At 39.2% G+C, this 23973-nt stretch overlaps 1 protein-coding gene across 7 annotated transcripts in view; it reads right to left on the reverse strand.

The window, feature by feature from the left end:
- TRPM6 (transient receptor potential cation channel subfamily M member 6) overlaps nucleotides 1–23973 on the reverse strand; it is a 181359-nt gene that overhangs the window by 102310 nt on the left and 55076 nt on the right. For all 7 annotated transcript variants that reach the window (XM_045781029.2, XM_087858787.1, XM_045781028.2 and 4 more), the window contains 3 exons: nucleotides 9764–9843; nucleotides 6861–6899; nucleotides 1456–1633 (listed from right to left, as the gene is read on the reverse strand). In XM_045781029.2, coding sequence (XP_045636985.1) covers nucleotides 1456–1633; nucleotides 6861–6899; nucleotides 9764–9843 — 297 coding nt within the window. The remainder of the gene's footprint in view (nucleotides 1–1455; nucleotides 1634–6860; nucleotides 6900–9763; nucleotides 9844–23973) is intronic.

Consider the following 23973-nt stretch of genomic DNA (forward strand, 5'->3'; position numbering starts at 1 on the left):
AAATAAGAACAATTCTGGGCTTAAATATAAAAGGTAGTTTCTTCTGAGAGATCAAATAAAATGCATTCAGGTGCTCAGGATGTAATGGCAATCTAATGGTAAGCATAAAATCTATGAGGGATCAGGAGATCTGTTGAACCATATTTTCAGTTCTCCTATGTGCACCATATTTTCTCTTGGCCCTCCCACAAGCCCAGTGTTCTTAGCCCTCTGCCTCACCTGGCACCGAACACCTCACTCACCTTTCTGATCTCAGGTTAGCTGTGCCTACTTCCCGATGGCTTCCTTGACACACACACTGCCCCAGAAAAACAGGAGTTACCGTTTCCATTTATTCGAAGAATCCTATATTCACATCTGGAGCATTTCCCCTCCCCCTGTGGTAATAGTATATTTATTTCCTGTTACCCTCACTAGACTGTAAGCAATGTTAGCACATGGAACATATACTCTTTGGGGCATAGCAACGTACGAGCACCTAATAAATCGTTGTCAAATGGATGAAAAAATGAGGAAATGAAGGTGATTTTAAGTAAACATAAAAGCAAAAGGAGGAAGACTAAAACGGAAGGGGAAAATTACGTACAGGGTTCTGTAAGAGTCAGCTTCCAAAAAGGATTACAGAGAAGAATAAAGGCAGTTTCCTCACCAACTAAAGAGAACATCAACACACAAAGCTAAGTGCAAGAGGATTAATAACTGGAAATGTAGATTACTGTAAAACTGCATTATGAGACTTGATGATGACTGCTTTATTACGGTCTGTTGTTTCAAATTCACCCAACCAATGGTCAGACTCCAGGGTCCAGCGGAGTCTTGGCTTTCCTGAGGTGGACGCCCCTGCAGATTCCCCGGGGAAATCTGCCTCTGAGAAAGCAGCAGGTGGTTAACAAGCTCAAGAAAAAACACCTGAGAGATAGCTGGCCTGTCCGTATTGGGCAAATTACATGCAAAATTATCATATTAGAGACAGGAACAAAACTGGCCTGGAAAACCTAAGGACGATCACTTGGGGGAGATACAGAGAGAGATTTCCGCATTTCCTCTCACAAGGACGGAGCAGGCCTGAACAGCCACAAGCTACTAGTAATTGCTATGGCCATGCTTCAGCTAAAACCATCTCTTTGGCAGCAACTTTTCTCCATTCCTTAAGAAAAGGGCAGCCTTTGGCAACTGTCTAAAGAGCAATAAGGCATTCTCCCATAGAGAAGGCATAAGCTTGCTAAAAGAGGTCAAATAAAGAGCTGGCCACGCCATACCTGGGAAAGGTACCATGTCCCTCACACAGAAAAGAAGAAGGGTCAGGTCATTTTTGTGAACAGGTCAATAATACGGATCATTTTTGCAATAAAACCCAGTCATCTGATCATTTACACTTGGAGATACAATTTCGAGAAACATTTGGAGGTTATCCTCTGTTAAAAACTAGCAAAGTAATGTGAGTTATTAGCGTACCTTGGAGTGGTGGGTGTGCTCTCCATCTTGAAAATTAATAGTGCCAAACGTATCTGTAGGGCTTTTCGTCGTGTGCTTTTCAACAGACCATTGTTCATTTTCATTACCGTTGGCAGCTGAGATGGTCCAGGAATAATCTATCCCATGATGGTCTCCAATCAGTCGCCCACAGTAACACCTTAAAGATGGGATGGAAACCAGTTTCAGAATAGAAAACACACTTCAAAACAGAAAACAGATGTAACGTTTCTACACTTTTCTAGGGTAATATAGAGATGGCACATATGAATAATTTTTTTACAACTTCACATTAAGATTTATATCACTAGATTTCTTCTGAGCTTAAAAACACCCTCAGTGGTTCTCTCCCTTAGCTGCACATTAAAATCATCTAGCGAGGGGCACCTGGGTGGCACAGCGGTTAAGCATCTGCCTTCAGCTCAGGGCGTGATCCCGGCGTTATGGGATCAAGCCCCACATCAGGCTCCTCCGCTAGGAGCCTGCTTCTTCCTCTCCCACTCCCCCTGCTTGTGTTCCCTCTCTCCCTGGCTCTCTCTGTCTCTGTCGAATAAATAAATAAAATCTTTAAAATAAATAAATAAATAAATAAATAAATATCATCTAGCGAATGTTTAAAAAAAATACTAAAAATCTTGTGCACACCCATGTTAAGTATTATAAAGCATTATTCATAATAGCCAAGTGTCTGTTGACAGATGAATGGATAAAATGTGGCGTATACATATAATGGAATATTATTCAGCCTTAAAAAGGGAGGAATCCCATGATACGCTATAATAGGGATAAACCTTGAGGATATTATTCTAAATGAAATAAGTCAGTCATAAAACAAGTGCTGTATGATTCCCCTTATCTGAGGTACCTACAGTAGTCAAATCCACAGAGACAGACAGCAGAATGGTCGTTGCCAAGGGCTGGGAGGAGTGGCCAATGGGGAGTTATTGTTTAATGGACATAGAATTTCAGTTTTGCAAGATGAAATGTTCTGAAGATCTGTTGCACAACAATGGAAATATACTTAACACACTGAGCTATACACTTAAAATGGTTAAGATGGGGGGCTCCTGGGTGGCACAGCGGTTAGGCGTCTGCCTTCAGCTCAGGGCGTGATCCCGGTGATCCGGGATCGAGCCCCACATCAGGCTCTTCCGCTATGAGCCTGCTTCTTCCTCTCCCACTCCCCCTGCTTGTGTTCCCTCTCTCGCTGGCTGTCTCTATCTCTGTCGAATAAATAAATAAAATCTTTAAAAAAAAAAATGGTTAAGATGGTAAAAAAAATCAAATTGTACATTTTAAATATGTGCGGTTTATTTTATGTCAATTATATCTCAACAAGGCTGTTAAGAAAAAAACTAAAAATCTCTAACATGCAATATACTTAAGGATTGAGTCAGAAAATGTCTTCATGTAAAATGTAACATGCACATCAAAAGAATATTAATCAATGTCAAAAAAGATTCAACTTCAGAGAAATACGTAAACATACAGCTACCACAAGAAAAGAGACATGAATGAGGCTTGACTATAAATATAAATTAAATAATAAATATATGTGATATAATTGCAAAGGAAGGAAAATTCAATAAATGTTCCTGCAAATAATTAAAAGTTTTAAAAACTATTTCAGGTACATAGCCATAATTTCCACTATGTAACAAAATGAAGCAAATTAGAAGGTTAAATCTCTTTGAAACTAGAACTACATAAAAACTAACAAAATATAATAATAATCATATTGGTGAAAGGACGATAAGGTTCTTGTGTTTTGTGAATTAAAAAAATCAGAAGGAAAAATTAAAATTTGAGCATACAGAACTTTCATATATTATATACAAAGAGGTTATTTGGCTTTATAAGTGATTCAAGCTTTTTTGTGTGTGTATGTGTGAAAAGCAACATAAAAACGTGTACAAGTTGTTGGGTTCAAGTAAGCAAGGAACCAAGATGACAACAAGAAGTCAGAGGATCAAGTTCTATATATGGAAGGGCTCTTGACTCAATGAGTGGAGGAATAATCTCAAATGTACAGAATATACACAGTCGGCATCTACTAGAGAGAAATATATCACCTGGTTATCTTTCGGAACGAGGGTTAGTCTTCAAAATGGAAAAACATCTATTCATAAGCTGAACGATTCATTTCACTGTGGCTTTTTCTAAACAGAACATGAATGAATGGAGGCAGCCATAATTCACACCTGGAAAGTTAAATCACTAACCATTCTTCAGTTTGAACCCACTTTGCTCTACGTATTTTTTTTAGCCTAATCCAGTTGACTTGAATCAATGTAGTTTTATTCCAGTTTTTACCAGGTCATTAAACTATTGCATGATGATCCCATAGAAGAAACCAATTACCCCTGAATTTTTTTTTTAAAAAGCTTCCATGTCTATCCTTTTAGTTAAAACTTTCAAAACTTCCAAATTATACATCATTAACTAAAAGCTCACCTTGAGAATCAATATAAAGGTGTCAAATACCAATTCCCTCCCAAATTGTTTTTATAAATTCTATTAAATACCCATCAAAATCTTTTTTTTTAAGATTTTTTTTTTTTTATTTGACAGAGAGAGAGACAGGCAGCGAGAGAGGAAACAAAAGCAGGGGGAGTGGAAGAGAAAGAAGCAGGCTCCCAACAGAGGAATCCAATGCGGGGCTCGATCCCAGAACACTGGGATCACGCCCTGAGCGGAAGGCAGACGCTTAACGACTGAGCCACCCGGGGCCCCTACCCATCAAAATCTTAAGAGGATTTTTCAGGGAATTTGACAAAGCTATTCTTTTTTTTTTTTTTTAAGATTTTATTTATTTATTTGAGACAGAGAGAGAGAGACAGAAAGAGAGAGCACAAGGAATGGCAGAGGGAGAAGCAGACAACCTTCTGAGCAGGAAGCCCGATGCAGGGCTTGATCCCAGGACCCTTAGATCATGACCTGAGCCGAAGACAGACCCCCAACTCAGCCACACAGGTGCCCTGTGATTCTAACATTCATACGGATGTATAAATTGTCTAAAAGAGTGAAATGATTAAAAAAAAAAAAAGAATAAAATATAGAGGACTTGCCCTATCAGATACCAAGATATATTACAAAACTGTAATAATGAAGCACAGTGGCATTTACTAGGAACAGAAGGATCAATGACACTAAAAAAAATAAAAAATAAAATAAATAAATAAATAAAAAGCTTAGAAACAGAACCATAGACATATGGGAATTTGTTGTGTAACAGAAACGACAGCAGAAATGGTTAGGACAGATTGCTCAGTAACTAACACCGGGACATTTCACTCTCCACATGAAAAAAATCAAACTAGTTCCTAGCTAAGTGCAAAAAGTATAAGTTTCAACAACTTTTAATTTCTGGACAGTGTGAAATCAACATTTTTCTAGTATCGTTCACATTAGTTACCTCTAAAGATTGCCAAGTTAGGAAAATATTGCCAGGGAAAGGTTCTGGAGAATAAAGTAGGAAGCAGGAGGAGTAAATGAAGCCTTTTCACTTCTTTTCAATATAGTCTTATGCTTGCTTTCAATTTTAGCAAATTTTAAATAATTACTAAAAAGAAAGAAAAAATAATTTGAGGAAAGGTAAAAGAGGTTAGTCAAATGGAAACTCTTCACTCATTGTTAGGAACTGAATGGTGTCCCCCAAAATTTGTTATGTTGAAGTCCTAATCCCCAATGTGGCTGTATTTGGAGACAGGGCTTATGGCTTATAAGGCAGTAATAGTCTAAATGAGGTCATAGAGGTGGGACAGAGCTCTTGTGTCTCCTCGTTTATAGACGCCATTCCTGTGAGATTAGAGTCCCACCTCTATGACCTCATTTAGACTATTACTGCCTTATAAGCCATAAGCCCTGTCTCCATACATGCTTATGTAATAAAGCCCCCATAAAGCCCCAAAAGATGGCGTTCAGAGACTTCAGCTTGGTGAACATGTAGAGGGGCTAGAAGAGTGGCTTGCTCAGAAAGAGCACAGAAGCTCCACGCCCCTTCCCACATAGCTGGCCATATGCATCCCCTCCATCTGGCTGTTTATCCTTTATAACATCCTTTATAATAAACTGGTAAATGTAAGTAAATGTTTCTCTGAGATCTGGGAGCCTTGCTAGCAAACTAATTGAACCCATGGAAGAGTTCTTGGGAACCTCTGATCCACAGCCTATCAGTCAGAAGCACAGGTGATAATGTGGACTTGTGATTGGCACCTGAAGTGTGGGGAGGAAGGATAGTCTTATAGGACTGAGCTCTTAACCTATGGGACCTGATGCTATCTCCAGGTAGATAGTGGCAGGATTTAGTTAATTACCTGGTGTTGTGTTGGAAACACACACACACACACACACACGTGTCAAAACTGGTGTCAGAATTAGAGCTTGGTATGAGCACACATCACTCACAATTCATAGACCAAATACAGTGCTGAACAAACCATCTTCATTATCCAAATAAAATATAGGGGGACCTGGATGAATCAGTTGTGTCTGAGTCTTGATTTCGGCTCAGGTCATAGTCTCAGAGTTGTTAGATGGAGTCCTGCATCAGTCTCCACATTGAGTATGGAGCTTGCTTAAGATTCTCTCCCTCAGGGGTGCCTGGGTGGCACAGCGGTTAAGCGTCTGCCTTCGGCTCAGGGCGTGATCCCAGCGTTATGGGATCGAGCCCCACATCAGGCTCCTCCACTATGAGCCTGCTTCTTCCTCTCCCACTCCCCCTGCTTGTGTTCCCTCTCTCGCTGGCTGTCTCTATCTCTGTCGAATAAATAAATAAAATATTTAAAAAAAAAAAAAGATTCTCTCCCTCTCCCTCTGCCTCTCCACACCCCCCCCACCACTCTTCTCTTGCTCGCTCTCTCAAATAAACAAATAAAATATAACATAAGCAAATGGGACGCTTTACAAGTATTTCAATTGGTAGAAGCTCTTGCCAAAGGCCCTTGCCGTTTACATATCTCAGTAATTCAAGTCATCTATCTATTGCATTCAAATAATCACTCTCCTTCAAAAAACTCCCACATTTCTTTTTTAAAACTTCCCTTCGAGGAGCACCTGGGTGACTCAGTCAGTTAAGTGTCTGCCTCCAGCTCAGGTCATGATCCCAGGGTCCTGGGATCCTAACCAAGCCCCAAGCCCCGTGTCAGGCCCCTGCCCAGGGAGGATCCTGCTTTTTTCTCCCTCTTCCTCTGCACCCACCCCCCCACACTCTCTCTCTCAAATAAAAAAAATCTTAAAAAACCCAAAAAACTGCCTTTGGAAAGGTAAATAGGATGCACCGATAAAGCCCTTTCATTGAGTCCGTTCGAGACATGAGAAAACTGTCCCAATAAGTTTTAAACAGAGTTCCTAAATATTAAAAGAAATCTTACTTATCTAAGTCTTACCTGATTAAATTCTGGCAGACCTGGCATCCTGCAGTACATCTGAATTAAAAACACAAAACCTCTGTTAGGCTACTGACATATTTGAAGGCATATTTAATGCTTATACCATAAATATCCATCATTTTCCCTGGTCTAAAAATCAGGGTTTGCTGAGTACTCATATATCATTCCCCAAATATTCCCATATGCCATTTCCCAAATATAATTACACTGCAGAAACCATGACCTAATTAACAGAACACTTAATTTGGAACCTAAATACCTGGATTGAAATCTCGCTGATTTAAACAACTCCTCTAAGCACTGTTTTTCACATTTGAAAGTAATACCTGGCCTATAAGGTTACTAAGAGGATTACCTGAGATGATGTGTGTAATGTGTCTTACAGTGGTGCATTGCAGGATATATAATAATGGGGGCTGTTATTGTCATTACACTATGAAGATAACAGAATTTTTGAGAATTCTAAGAATTAAGAAAAATATATATTTACATAATTATAAATATATAATATATAGACATAATATATAAATATTTATATACAACATATAATGGTATGTTATTTATGTATTAAATATGTATATTATCTATTAATTATATGATATATATTATTGTAAAACCATAAAACACTATCAAATCAAAAGACAGTTGGTATGATTATAAGTATTATCCTTATTAATCTTTCTTTTTATGATTCAGAAGAAACTTCTGAAGTTGGGGGATCATTGTGATCATCAAAGATCCTATTTTAGGTATAAAGAAGTTTTAACTAGAAGAGAATACTAGTTAAAACAATGGAAGAAAGGACAGTATTCAAAGAATCAGGGTCATTCTGAATTATTCACAAACAAATACTGCAGCCTTTCACTTCTTCCTGCCCTAGCCTTTGGGACCGTCTTTTCTCAGAAGCTTCACTTCAACAACAAATTCAAAATATAGAGGGAACAAAGACATTGTAATCAAGTCTGTCAGATTTGTTTCTTATTAGGAAGTATAAAAATAACCAATAAAAGATCAACTTTCATCTAAATTTAAAATCACGAACTACCACCTTTTTCTTCTGCACCATTGGGAAGAAAATTTCAGAAAAGCTACAGTTTTGAGATTCTTACTGAGATCTAAGAAAAAGGCTGGCATAGGAAGATCCGTAAGCATCCACTAATTTTTTTTCCACAATCCCATAAAAATAGAGACTACTTTTTCCCATAAAATGCAGATCTCGGACCATTCTATAATATGGAATTATGATCATTGATATTCTTCTTGAGTCTACGGGATAATGGCCTTTGGTTATCACATTTTATTAGGTTCAAGATGATTAGGAAGATGATTTTCCATTTATAGAAGCAGGACTGCGTGAGCTCAGTCTGCCTTCTGTTGTAACCACCATCACATTACAAGATGTCATAAGAGATGAAGGGAAAAAACAAGTTTACCTTGCCATTCTGTAAACATTTTATAAGGGGGTAAAATAAGAACTTCCAATCACAGGGCTTACAAACTCCAGGTAATTCAGTGAGGGTGGGGCTAGTAAATATTTAACAAAGGCAAGGAACACTGTTTTAGTCATCCCCAAAGAACAAGAATTTCAGTGACCGCACCATGCTACCCTTCATAAGCATACAACTGTGATTTCGAAACTTTAAATGATTGTAAGGTCAAATGTTAAAAAGAATCTAAAAATAGAGTAGTCCCCTAATTAAAATACTGCTCTTCTATTTTTCCCTTCCTTTTAATTTCTACTCTCCAAGGGCAATGCCACCCAATCTTAATTTCATGAACCCAATTACCCTGGGGAATTTTCCATAGCCCTTTACTCTCCTATCTTTCGCTGGCTGCTGTTTTGAACTTTGTTCTGCAAGTAGAGCTTCGGAAGGGTTCTCAACAAGTCAGAGTGGTCAAACTCAAGTCATTCCATTCTGCTGTCCGTTATCTGCTCAAACAAAAAGCCTATGGGGGAAAGCATGGAGTTGTCTGCATAACCTAAACACAGTGTCCTGAAATACCCCAAACTGTCACTATTGTCACTATTTTCCATAAACACTTGAGTTGGGAATAAGGAATATTCACAATATTTTGAATATTCAGTATTCAGAAGTTGTGGCAAATGGAATGGTGGTGTGGATACGGCACTAGATATTTCCCCCAATTTTTTTTTCAATTAAATTTTTTTTTTATTTTACTTACACTATAGTTAACATGCAGTGTCATGTTAGTTTTAGGTGTTTAGTGATTCAACAATTCTATACAGTACTCAGTGCTCATAATGATAAGAGTACTTTGAATTCCCTTCACCTATTTCGCCCATCCCCCCACCCATCTCCCCTCCAGTAACCACGTTTGTTCTCTTAGTTAAGAGTCTGTTTTCTTGGTTTGTCTCCCTCTCCTTTTTTTCCCCCTTTGCTCATTTGCTTTGTTTCTTAAATTCCACATATGAGTGAAATCATATGGTATTTGTCTTTCTCTGACTGACTTGTTTCACTTAGCGTAATACCTCCCTAATTTCTCTTCTCCCACTAAGAGAAACAGGAGCGTTAAAGAAATGAAGTCCACCACAATAGTAACAGTGGCCCCATCACAGTGATGTCATTTAGATAAATTCTTCTTCTTTATACTTCATTAAGTCATGAAACAGATGTTAATCAGGAGTCGTCTATGCAGCAGGTGCTGTCATAGGCTTGGAGTAAGGCACGAACTGACAAGGTCCCTGATCTTACCTGGTTGTCTACAATAATCAGGTATTATTTTTATAAAGACAAAGAAACAAATATTGATTAAAAACAAATAAATGCTAACTTCACAGATATGATTAAATCCTCTTGATAAAACACACCTCTAAGTTTCCACAAACAGTTCTCAAAGTAGTGTTGCTTTAAAATGAAAAATATAATTAAAAATTGTACCTGTGAGGGTCTTTTGAGCTAGGTATGATTTTGCTACATTCTCTCTTGTTGAACACTCCTTCAATCCAGGATTTCTGGGACTAAAGAAAAAGCGTCGTTATTTTTATATTATAATTAAGTGAGAAAACAATGTAACCACGGTAGTTCAGGGAGACAAGATATACTTAAATATCATGGAGATGAATTAAAATACCAAGATCAACCCCAAACAGGCTAAGTATTTATTGGCTTTTATCACAGACAACATAGACACAAATAAAACCAAATGTGAACACTAAAACATTAACAAAATTAATACATCCATAATCTCATTTTCAGCAAAATGTCCATAAATGCACAAAACACTAGGAAGGAAGTCATGTAATAACTGAAGCATTCCTTAATTCTGCTAAAAGTCACTCTAAAATCTTGTACCATAGTCCTATAGAGTGAATTTCAAGCTCTCAAAGTTCAAAATTCTCACTCATAAAGTCCCACTTTGGCTAAGATTTCATGGAAGTTGGAACCTCAGCAAGATTCTATGAAAGGATTTCATCTAAAATGGACCTGGAGGATATGAAAAGTAGAATCTTGCACATGTACCCTGAAGAAGAGAACTTCAAAACTGAGACACTGATTTCCAGTAAATGCCTTATTGACAGGAGACTGAGACTTATCTCCTGACCAATGAACATCTGCCAAGAATCTCTCCCCATCCTCAAGCCAATGAACTTACAGCTTGGACTCTAGCTGGACTTCCCCCTCTTTGCACTCCTTGACCGTAAATATAAACCCCCCCCCAAATTTCTCATAATTAGAGCTTGCCTTGGTTTCCCTCCTTCCTTAGATAGACAATCTGATACACATTCTATAAGCATGGCTTATCACGGACTGTGCTGCTTCAGTCTGCACGGCCCACGACCATCCCTGAATCCAGGAGGGACATCGATACTCACTCGCTCATCCTCCTAATAAAATCTCTCCCAGTCTACAAAACTCAAGTCATAGCCAGGCTCTTCCATAAGCTATAGTGTAAGTCCAGGAGCAGGGGACACTGGATATACAATAGAGACCCCAACCAACTGATGAGCTTGGCCTTCTCCTCATTTGAAAATATTTTAGCTCTGTATGGTATAAAAACATAAGTATGGATATAACTTTATAAACACATGTGTTATAGCAGTGGCGAAAGGATGGTGAATGGGAATCTGCAAGGGGGTTTTACAAACTCCGTGTTAGTGCAGCCCCCACCTCACTCTGACACCCATTGTCATCTTAGAGTTGCAGGAAATGCACTGCACCAGATGACGGGTTACAAATTCAGCTGTGCCACCTCCTTATCACACTGTCCTCAGGTCCCAGATGCTCAGGACATGCCACCCTAAAACACGCTGCTTTGGCGTACAGGTTATTTTGAGCTGTAGGCACTTGCAAACCAGCAAATGCAGTGAGAGGCTTTCTCTGAACTCTCTTTATCTGCCTAAAGACAGATCTTCCAAAAGGAGCTCAACTGTCATAAATCCCTAGGAGTTTTCATCAACCAGAAAGGATTGACTCTTATCTCCAAAGAAAGAAGTAGAAGTCAACAGCACACCCAGACAAACCTTGTCGCAAACTATCATATCTCCCATCTATTCTTCTAAGAGCCCCTTCACCTTTTCTAAAAATCATTTACTCTCTTCTAAATTGCCTACCTCCCCCAACCCTTCCCCTATTAAGACCGTATATAAATTCCCAAATATCATCATTTTGGGGGTATTTACTTTTGCTTTTCTGTGATGTTGCCATGACCACAATATTAAAAATGAATAAATTTATGCATCTTTTCTTCTGTCAGTTTATTTCACAGACCCAGCCATCAAACCTAAAAGAGCAGAGGAAAAGTTTTTCTTCTCCCACAATTAAAAATGAGGCATTTATGGAATCCTCTGTATACTTTAATATTAAACTCATGGATTTTGTTCAATATTCGCCAACGTGTTGACTACTGAATAGAACTGTATATAACCTGAATCCAGATCTTGTTAAGCAAAACAAGGTGGGGGCATTAACTGATTGGTTCCTGTGCATTTTGAACGTAACTATAAACAAGGAAAACTTCCCGAATCAAGCTCAGGTCATCTTAAAATCATTCTACCTCTTAACCCTTTTGCACAGTCAGCAGTTTTAAAAGACATTTCCTAAATTGGTAAAGCCCTGAAAACATACAAACTTGGAAAAAATTCAGTCACAGAACTTGGGATGAACTCAAAATCTACTTATTATAATAAGAAAATGACACAATCTTTTGGAATGGGTAAGCCTTGTCCTCTCTTCAAAAACTAACAATTTCATTTACTCACTCTGCAAACATTAATTAAGTCCCTAATTTTTGCAAAGCACTGAGAAAAGAGTGGCAGGGGAATTAGTGTGTTCTCAAAGAGCTCTTCATTCTGAATTCATTCAACCAATATATTGGATAGCCCTCCATGCTGCACGCTGGGAATACTATGGCAGGTAAGACAAGATATTTACTCTGATGGAACTTGGAATAAAAAGAAGGAAACAGATAATGAATTGATATCGTTAAACTGCATGTGCACCAATTAACTATTAAAAAGAGCTCCAAAAAGGGTCCCTAATATAGGAGCCTCGATACACAAATTAAGCAGGCTGTGCTGTCATTCATTTTTTTACAAGACTAGACATCTGACTGGTAGAACTATCTGAGCAAATTAATTTTTTCATGCCTGTTTGCTTATATATTAAAAATGGAGATAATAGCAATAATAATACCTTATAGCACTGTTGAAAGGAATAGATAAATTAAAGGCTTAGAATTCTCCCCGGGACTTATTAAGGCTATAAAGCTTAGCTATTATTATTGGTATATCAAAAAGAAAAAAATTAGCTTTTGGTGGGTGGCCAGGGAACTTAACTTTGATGTTTTTTTTTTTTTTTTTTTTCCCACAGAAAACTACTTCCTGACCTCCAAATCCTCCTCCTGGGACCTCTCATACTAAAAATGAATGACTTCTCCAGGTCCACTTTCCCCACTAGACTCCAGCACCCACAGGCCCTGTGCCAGTCACTTCTGTTGCCCCGGGCCCAGCCCAAACATTACTGAATGAACAACAAAATGAACACACCTAGACTAGAACTTCAGGAATCCATGAATACAATTTTCCCTTCAAAGGTGTAAACAGGAAGCCTGAGCCATAACAAGAACATGGAAACTCTGCTCCTGCAGCTTGCGGATCTTATCTCGAAACTACAGGAAAGGAAAAGCAGGCTGAATTTGCACGAGTTTCAGACAATTCCCAATTTCGAATCTTACTTTCTTCCCCTCTACCTCATAATGGTAGCCTTTTCAATATACTCTGAAGCACATTTGGAAGAGGCTCCCATGTTCAGGACAACAGAGAATGATTAGAAACCAAATATTTGTTGGTTTTAATTCAGTAGCCCAAATCTATTGAGGACAAATGCCCAATGAGCTGACCTCTGTCACTTGGAGCAGCAAACTGTCATGGGTAGTGGTTGGCAGTGGAGGTGATGCCATTTCTACAGCCATAATGGCAGCCTACAAAGCTGAGTATTTGATATATGTGTATGTACACATCCACACACACCAAGACACCACACGAGTGAGGGGAGGTGTTTGCTGATTGTCGTTATTTGGAGGAGGGAAAGGCAGAGGACAAAGAAGGGAAACTGTTGGTCTCAGGCTCAGTGGGCGCCTCACCCTAAAACTTAATAAGCAGGTTTTGCTTACAATCCCAGGCCTGAGGTGAGGGTGGCCAATAGCACAGAAATGTCCAAAAAACGAATCCTCCAACAGAAGCTCTCCATGAATGAATCCTTCCCCTCACTGAAAGGATTTCTACACTACAGCTTTCCAGGTCTTCCAGAGAACAGATCTCTCTCAGGGGAGTCTCTGAGAAGGGCATAGTTTTAGAGGCGTTCCTTAATTAAAAAAAAAAAAACAACCTACATGTGTGCGTGAATGGTTTTTTTTTTAACATCCAGAGGGCTTGGTGATTGGGGGTGAGGGGGCACACAGATTACAGGTCATTTGTTTTCTTTTTTTATTTTTTTTATTTATTTTTTTTAAAGATTTTATTTTTTATTTTATTTTATTCGACAGAGATAGAGACAGCCAGCGAGAGAGGGAACACAAGCAGGGGGAGTGGGAGAGGAAGAAGCAGGCTCCTAGCGGAGGAGCCTGATGTGGGGCTCGATCCCAGAACGCCGGGATCACGCCCTGAGCCGAAGGCAGACGCTTAACCACTGTGCCACCCAGGCGCCCCTGTTTTCTTTTTTTAAAACTCTTATACTTAAAAAAAAAAAAATCTAATGTCTAACAAATACTTTTCCAAGTGAAACGGACTACTTACTCCCCTTTTTATGTTCCCCACACACTATCTTCTACATATCATAGTACAAACAATGCTTAACTGCACTTACTCAGTTGTTTTTCTCTTAAAACTATCATAATCTACGTTAAGAGAGAGTGTTGGCTTATTTATCTTGGAATCTACAATACGCAGGGAGACACCAGAATGGACCAAGGAGAGAAGTGATGTTTTCAGACTCCAGATGGACAGCTGATATTTCCTCTACATGGCCTCTCCTCCAGAGCAAGTACCTCTTCAAACTGAGTCACAGGTGGATGGACTTGCACAGCGCACCACCATCTGTGGGCTCAGGGAAACCGCTTCAGGGCAAAGCAAGCCCATCCACTTGGAAGAGTCAGCTCAGGGTCTTCTATGGGTTCTGTCCACATTCTACAGGAACTTCATCGGAGCCCCTTGATCCAAGATTAACAGTGTCAGGCAAACCTAAAAGAACCAAAACCCAAGGATCTGGTTCGCCAACACTGCCACAAGCTGATCTCACTTCCAAGTAAAGAGTCTTTCCAGCAGCCAGTATTTAGGCATACTTCATTAAAAAAAAAAAAATCTTACATGCTTTCTTCTTTGGAGGTAGAAAAAAAGGAGCACTATTTTTGCTGGTAGTGATTTCTCCTGTATAGGTGAGAAATTTTGCTAACATTTTCATTTCCTGTCTTATTGAGCAAAGGCATTTAGAACATCAGAAAGAACATCTACATTATATAAACTCATAAGTATGTGAGCTAAACATTTATGAATTCTCCACAGAGCCTAATGCGGCATGGGAAGAACTCCACAGTGACCGGCCAAGTAGAGAGTATCATAAAGGTTCAAACTAAACTGATGTCTTACTCCATCCCTCCCCTTCCCAAACTGGTGAAAGTCCTCACTATGTCAGCACTAACACAATCAGGACATCCTTTCCTCTGCTGTCACACAGGCTTCAGCTTTATCCAGTTCCCCTGGGGAATAAAACACGCAAATGAAACGTTTATAATCTCAGATCACGTTAAATCGTTTTGTTAAGAAGGGAAAAGAAATAAGTTCATTTATGAGTATTCTTTGCAACTGTCCCTAGATAGTAACACACAGAATTTAACTGAATGCTGGGCCTATTTGTTACATAACTACTCTTTATCTGTTAAGATTTTTGAATTAGATGCAATTAATGAAGGATAATTGGAAGAAAGGCAGGCAGGGACAAGGGGCCGTGCCCTAAGAGGAAACTACCCTTAAAAGGATTTTACACCACCCCGGAAGGAGGCCTCCACTCCTTCCCACATGATAGGTAGATGACACAAACCTGATTGGGTGACAGGCTCATGGAGGGTTCATCCCACCACCAAGCCCATAAAAACCCCTAGACTTAGAAACTACGGTGGCAACCCTAAGGGTCTCCTCCCTCTCCAGGAGTTTTGTACCTATCGCTCAATAAACTTTGCTTTTTGCTCACTACTCTTTGTCTGGTCAGGGGCAGGACCAAGAACCATGGGCACCAAACGAAAAGAAATCCTGTAACACAATCAGTCTTCTCTAATTTCCAAGTAGCAAGATATCCATGAATTTGTTATCCATGTACACAGATGGTCTTAAATTAAGCTCCAAATATCCTGTTAAATTATCCAAAACTTCACTAGGACTTCATCTGAGTGAACTAAACAGTCTAAAAAGCCTTTTCTGGGAGTGAAGCTATACTCTTTTACCACAAGTGTCATTATTAGTGAAGCTATCCTCTTAAATAATTGACTTTTAGGAAACCCACCATACTCAGACAAAAACACCTTTATTTGGAATTACAGGTTAAAGACAATTTTATCATCTACAGTAAGGTCTATATATGTGCAGCATAGCAGAAAATACATTGCAATAGGATTTTACTTCTTGAAATTCAGTAGAGACACATACCACACATTTAACTTGGACCAATTTAAAATTTTTGCTAAAGGAATAAGTGAGCACCAGAATAAGAAAGGTGAGAAGAAAGAAAAAAAATTTAAGTATGAAAAACTTCAATGTCATTTTAAGTTCAGAAGTGCACAATGTCCAAGAGCATCAGTTCTCAAACTTTTGGAGCTTAGGACCCCTTCATATTCATAGAAATTACCAAGGACCTCCAAAAAGCTTTCACTTATATGAGTATGTCTGCCAATATTTATGTATCAGAATTTAGAACTGGGACTTTTTAAGATATTTATTCATTAGTTCATTTGTAATAACAGCAATAAATCTATTCACCTCTTTATGTTAACATACATACTTTTTATGAAAAAAATTTTAAGATTCATGAAGTTATTATTTTTATTTTATTTTTTAAGGATTTTATTTACTTATTTGAGAGAGAGTAAGCAAGAGAGAGAACACAAGCAGGAGGAGCAGCAGAGGGAGAAGCAGGCCCAGGATCCTGGGATCATGACTTGAGCCGAAGGCAGATGCTTAACCAACGAACCACCCAGACGCCCAGAGATTCATAAAGTTTTTAAAGACAAGAGAGTTGTCTTAAATTTTTTAAAATACCTTTTATGTCTGGCTTAATACAGCTAGATTCTCATATCTGCTTCTATACTCAATCTGTTGCAATAAGTGGTTTGGCTTGAAGTATATAAAGAAAACTGCCTCACACTGACATGTAATTGGAAAAGGAAATAGTATTTTAGTAGCCTTTTTAGATACCGTGAATTGATCACATAACCTCAGGAAAACTCCACTGTATACTAACAGAATGAGTAGAAAAGGCAAATAATGTCTTCGTACCATTATAAAAATAATTTTGATTTTGAGAACCCTTTGAAGGGGTCTCAAAGACCCCCAGGAGTCCATGAACTACACATAGAAAATCACTGCCCAAAAGCGATTGCATGGAGGCACTTCAGGGAGTGTGAGTGCGAGACAGGGTCTACTGTCTCCTTGTTGGTCTCAGGTCCCGCACATATGTCTTAGTCTGTGCATCTCATTCCAATGAGCGCATGGTAGTATTTCAACATCCCCTACTGAATCTGGAGCTCAACTGAAAAGAAGTTTCAACATAGAGAAAAAGCAATTAGAGATCAAACCTTCACATATGATGCTTTATGAGCAATGTAGGGACTTTCGAAAGATAATTTTGACTGTATTCACTTCTAACCTTATGGCTGACTTTAGTGCCTACCAAATTCTCCATCCCAAAGATGTCACTGAAGCATGATAAGTGGGGGATCAGCCCTTCAGAACCCATAGGTAGCATATATTCTATCCATTTATCCATTCTTCCTTTAAAATATTGATATCTCTAAGAGTAATAGCTTCATTCGTTCATTTATTCATTCATTCAAAAATACTTTGGTTGGCATATATTATTCTAATAAAAAATAAATAAAACTGTGTCCCGAAGACCAACACCAAAGGGGAAAAAACCTATTATAAACAGATATCAAGTATGTCACAAGAGCAGGACGTGGGACTCCTTGGAAGGAGAAACCCTTCTGCCTGCAAATATTTGGGAAGCCTTCAAGGAGGACATGAGACTTAGGAAAGTCCTTGAAAGGTGACAAAGATTTTGGGAGATGGTGATAGAATGCCATGGTGGTTAGAAATGCAGAGACTTCAGCCTGGAAGAGAATTCAGAGAACACTTATGGTAAAAGCCATGAGGTCACTGGGGAGCAGAGAACAGAGAAGATAAAAAAGCCAAGAATCTTTGGAAATAACTACACATAGGGTGCAGAAGAGTTCAGGGAATAATGAATAAAGAGTTACTAAGCAGGACGCTGACATGATACCTGAAGTAGAGAACAGAGATTTTTTTTAAAAATGTGTATTATGAAAGTAGGCTGTTTCAAAGAAAAGCTAAGAAGATTAATACTGACAAGAAAGTAAGCAGAATGGCGATTTTGGCCACAATCACTGAGCAGATTGAGGGAGATTCAGGAAATAGGTTGCAGGGGTGCCTGGGTGGCTCAGTCGGTTAAGCGTCCAACTCTTGATCTCAGCTCAGGTCTTGATCTCAGGGTCATGAGTTCAAGCCCCACATTAAACTCCATGCTGGGTGTGGAGCCTACTTTTAAAAAACAAACAAAAAAACAACAACAACAAAAAATAAATTTTGTTTTTTTAAAAAAAGGAAATAGGTTGCAAAACAGGAGGCATCTAGTGTAATATACCCTTGGGGAAAACAATACTAAGAACAACAGCCACTAAATCAAGAATATAAAGCAAAATCCATCATCAGTGTAAGCCTTTCGTGTATGCCAAAAGCTATGCTAAGTGCTTTCTGTGCTTTTGCTACAGTAATATTCACAACTGTGTGACGGGTACAATTATTACCACCTCTTTTTTTTTTTTTTTTAAGATTTTATTTATTTAGTTGACAGAGACAGCCAGCGAGAGAGGGAACACAAGCAGGGGGAGTGGGAGAGGAAGAAGCAGGCTCCTAGCAGAGGAGCCTGATGTGGGGCTCAATCCCAGAACGCCAGGATCACGCCCTGAGCCGAAGGCAGACGCTTAACCGCTGTGCCACCCAGGCGCCCCCAATTATTACCGCCTCTTAATGGAGAAGGAGCAGGTTCTGCCAAATACCAATTCTAGAGCCCTTTCGCAAGATGTTTAAGAGGCAAAACTGAAAGAACACTTATTTTATGTTGAGAAATCCTAGATCTTGTTTGTAGATAAAAGAGAAGTCAATAAAGAGAGAGAGAGAGAAGATGCAAGAGAGAATGAAAATGACTTTAGAGACTTTGGGGGGGTAGGTGAAGAAAGGGTATGAACAGCCAAGGAGGAAGGCTCACCCTTGAAGAAAATGCTTCCTCTTCAGATAGAGGCAAGGAGAGGATGACAAACGTTTCCTCCTTTTAATTTTGCCCAAGACCCTATTACCTATGTGCTACAGAAGTTAGCACATTTCACTCTGAAGGCTGCAAATCTCAGCATTCTCCTTTGCCCCTCTTATCAAGGAAGGTAGAAAGGTAGGAGATACATATATATGCAATCATACTTTCCCTTTTTACTGCTCACATTTCACAGTACAACAGCACAATACACTATCCATTCTACAGATCACAAAGCATAGGAGATACTCTCTCAGTAGGGGATCCACAGGGCTTAAGATAGATGGGGAACACCAGTAGTATCTCACTGGATAGACTCTGGAGCAAACTGCCACACTGTATTCCAAGGATGTCCCCAACACACTAACCTAAAAATGTGTGCCTCAGAATATATGGGTCTGCAGACATCTACACTAAGCAAATAGGAATTCAGGGTAAAGGATAAGAGTAAATGTAATTGGAGATCACTGGGGAGTTGGACTGTCAGGGCAAGCTATAGGGTAAATGTGCTTTCTTGGCTAGCCTGTAAGAAATCCCTATCAGCAAACTGGAGAAATCTTTTTCTTCCTGGGTGATTGACCCCAGAGATTGTCAGAGCAATGTCCTGCTGTCCAGCTGTAAATTCTCATGAGCATTCCTTTAGCTGCACTTAGAAATAGGCACTTTCAAAAAAAAAAAAAAAAGAAAGAAAGAAAAGAAAAAGAAATAGGCACTTTCATTTTTTAAAAAATTAATTATAATCACTTCAGGCAAACCTTTTACAGCTGTGTGCCTAACTGACACATAGCAAAAAACAAAAAAGATTTGCTATAATGTTGGTCCTTGTATTCTAAGCTTTCACTCTCAATTGTGGAACAGATAAGCCAGGACTCTGCAACATTTTTTTAATAGATAACTTTGAAAGTACTATAAAATCCACAAGGTAGAATAGATGATACAGGGAAAAATAAACTCTTCCTCCTACCCCTGCACTCCAGACATCCCATCTCCTTTCCCTCAAAAGAACCTCTGTTATACTTTGTTATGTATTCTTCCAAAGAGAATCCTATGCATTTATAAGCATATACCAAAAAATAATTTTTTACATAGAGGTATATTATACACACTGCTCTGCACCTTGCTTTTTCTTCACTTATTAATAATTTGGACATTCTTGTATATTTGTACACATAGAGTTCCTTCATTCTTTTGGGGGCTGACCAGTATTCCTGTGTATGGAAATCCCATTATTTATTTATTTATGTATAAAATACATACACCATAGCTTTCACGTGCGTGTATATGTATCAGATAAAAACCTACTAGTAAAATGCCCAAGTGAATTCAAATATTGCTACATTGCCTTCCAATGAGGATGTGTCAATTTATAAGCAAAAGGTCTGAGTTACTAACAACTGTAAACATCAGAGAATACACTGAGTTTAATGCATTTTAATGCTTTAGGGAACTACAGTATTTTTATTATTAATACTCAACTTCCTTCCAAAAAAAAATTTGAAGTGACCAAATTCATTCAATTTAAAAATAATTTTAAAATAAAATAAAATACCAAAACATGTACTGGACTGAGGGACAAGAATCTCCTTAAGCATCCAAAGTGGCTTTAATGTTCAGAAGTGATAAAGTATCTCCAACTGAACTCTGAAAATATGTGAATATTTGAATAGCAGTGAGACAACTGAAGGCCCGAAGACTTCAACCAAAGGATTTCAATGAAAAGAGTACTGTTTTTCTGACTGTTATCTATGAAAGTCATGTCTTTGAGAAGTCATGGGTTATAGCAGAGAAAGAGCAGAAGGAGGAGGTACAGTGCAGGGGTTGGGCTTTTGTCACCCGTTGACTATGGCAGTCCATTCATCATATGCAACTTGGCTGGCGGGATATATAAAACCTACCTTATTTACCTCACTAGGTTTAAAAGGGAACAAAAGAATATCTTACTTCAAATTACCCTGTCCAAATCTGTATCCCCTGCTTCCCCCACCCAAACCTATCCCCCACATGTATCCCCCAAATACACACCAGTATACCCAAGTTAGAAACCAGAGCACCATCATTCATTCTTCCCCATCCTTACTTCCCAGTCAACTGCCAAGACCCATTTATTCTATTTCTTAAATATCTCTTGAATCAGCCCACCTCTCTGCATCTATATTGCCACGATCCTACTGTCACCATGAATTCTTGGCTAGATGGCCTCCCAGCCAGTCTTTCTGCCTCCAGATTTCCCTTCTCTGATCCATTGTCTGCCGTAAAGCCTATAGTCTTCTTAAGGTGAGAAGCAAACATGTCATTCTCTCTTAAAACCTTTCAGTGGTTTTCCCAATGTCATCAGGATAGCTTAAAAGTCCTTCGCCAGGTGTACAGCTCACTGCCTACCACACCTGAGCTGCCCTTTCCCTCACCTCATCTCTTGCCTCTCCCTACTTCAATCTCTACATTCTAAATATACTCAACAACTGAATTCTCTCAATTCATGCCCTGCTCTTTCCACGCTGTTCTCTGCCGAGGATATTCTCCACTCTCCTCCTTTTCCCACCAAGATAGACACCATGAAAACCTTCATAGAAATTCTCTGAATCTCTGAATCAGGATCTCCTTCCATGTGCCCCTAGACTTCGGTGCTTACCCCGAAGCACTGTACAATCATGACCTACTTAGACTGACACATGCTAAGCCCTGGAACACGGACTAGCCCCAAAGTCTACCTGAGTTCTGAGTACACATTCAAACACTGTACCAGAGTTTCTTAAGTATATCCTAGAGAACAAAGGTATCACATGGATGAAAAGAAAATGTTTTGTGGCTATATAAACACATGCAAATAGTGTGACTCTCCAGAAGAAATAAATCCATTATTATCCATTGTTCCCCTAAATATATTTGACCAAGGATCATCTCTGAGGGTAAACACACTTGTTTGCACAGGGTACAATTTTGGGAGATTCTTTTCCAAGAGATTTCTGCCAGCTCTCAGTTCAGAATGTTCCCTTCCCTAAATCTTATATCAAAATGTAAGATTTTTATCTTCAAGATTTTCAGCTTACTTTTTAAAAAACATCTTTGAGATGTTTATTTTAAAAGATAGAAATCTTTAAGATTTTTATCTTAAGCTAAAAGATTTAAGGTAGCGTGCCAATTGGTTTTGTTTTTGTTTTCTTCAGAAGAAAAAAAAAACCTCTCATCCAGAATAACTAATTCCACTAATACTCCAGAAGGAAAATGATATTTTAATAAAATGACTGTGGTCCAGGAAGTTGAGAATTACAAATCTGTCAGGGGGATACCGAGAACTCTGTGAGTAATGGGGGCTGGCAGTTGAGAAATTATTTGCTAGGATAAAGTTTCCCAACTTCTGTTTCTGGCTGTTACATTTGATTTTCAAAGTCCCAACGTTGTTTAGAAACTAACTGTTCTTCCAGTGCAATTCAGGAAGGAAAGGGGATGATAACTACCACAGGAAGCCTTTCTCACTCTTCGTCACTAAGGAGCCAAACTACAGAGCAGCTTTTCCCTTTCTCAGAGTTTCAGTCATTAAGATGTTTCTTCTCTATTAGTTCTGCTATTGTAAAATGGGAAGAAATATATCATATCCATAAGAGAAAAGTCCCAAAAAGGCAATTATAAAAGAGGGATTAAACAAAAGAAAAGCAGCTTTCTCTTTTAAGAATGTGTCGCTCAAATGCTCATAGTTTTTCGTGATTGTGTTACATAAAGAGGAACAGCCTACCTTAGCCACCTCATGTCTCAAACTGACCTAGACTCTCTCCTTGACTGAACTTGGTTCAGGCTCTTTCTGACTTGAGTCCTTTTTCTTTTCTTTTCTTTTTTTTTAAAGATTTTATTTATTTATTTGACAGAGAGAGACAGCCAGTGAGAGAGGGAACACAAGCAGGGGGAGTGGGAGAGGAAGAAGCAGGCTCCCAGCAGAGGAGCCCGATGTGGGACTTGATCCCGGAACGCCGGGATCACGCCCTGAGCCGAAGGCAGCCGCCTAACGACTGCGCTACCCAGGCGCCCCTGAGTCCTTTTTCTAAGTAGGCCCCAACCTTGGGCTCTGTGGTTGCCCCACTAATGCAGTTTTAGCAAGAATCTGCTGGGTCAGTTAGTGAAAATCCCCCACCCCTGGTATCTGATCACCCTGGCCTGCCTTCAGCAAGAATCCTGTTGAGTTGGTCTAGCAAGAATCCTGGCTTTGATCTTTTCTCTTGTAATTTTCCATCTGCTGACCCACATCCCACTCCTTGGCTATCTATCTCCACTTGTTGTTGTACTCGGACTTGAGCCCCAAGTCTCTGCCCTACTACAGAACCCCCACTGCAGCAGACACTCTTGAATAAGGTCTTCCTTACTATCTTTAGCAAGTGTCATGAAAAATTTTTCTTTAATAAAACCCAAGCCACACACACCCATACACACACACACACACACACACACATACACACACATACACACACACACCCGTCTGTAGATCAGAGAACAAAACTCAAAAAACATTGGAATCCCAGTAACTCTCAGAGACTCTGCGGTAGACTGAACCTTACCGAGTTTTTCCCTTCAGCTAAACTGGAAGATAGACCCTGACATCAAGAAGACTCCACAGAGTGGACCTCAGAGGGCTCTCTCAGGGTAAATGGCTCCCAGGCCTTACCTATGACACTCCATATTTGCTGAAACCAAATACCAGCCAGTAAGATGCAATTTCTGCCTGAAAAGTCTCCACTCTAAGTTACTCCTCAAGAATGTGGTTTCCCTCTTAAGGGCAGTGGCTGTAAACTCAAGAGACCAAAATATGAGCTTGATTGGTTTGCCTCTTTATTACATTGAAGAGCAAAGATCCAATCTATAAAGTCTTAGGCCGATTCACCATTTCCTCCTAGTTTGCTGGCCTAAAGACTAACAAATTTTAGAAAGCTTAAATTTTAAGATTTTGGATCCTCTTCTCTGTTTTAATCCAACAATGCCTACTTGCTTGGCCTTCCTGTCACAGAGCAAAATTGTCTGCCTCGAATCCTGAGTTCCTCTAGGCCAGGTAAGGACAAAAATTATGGAGGGCGCAG

This window comes from Ursus americanus, chromosome 34 (genome assembly GCF_024610735.1).
Source record: "Ursus americanus isolate L20-20 chromosome 34, mUrsAme1.1.p, whole genome shotgun sequence".
Classification (NCBI taxonomy): Eukaryota; Metazoa; Chordata; class Mammalia; order Carnivora; family Ursidae; genus Ursus; species Ursus americanus.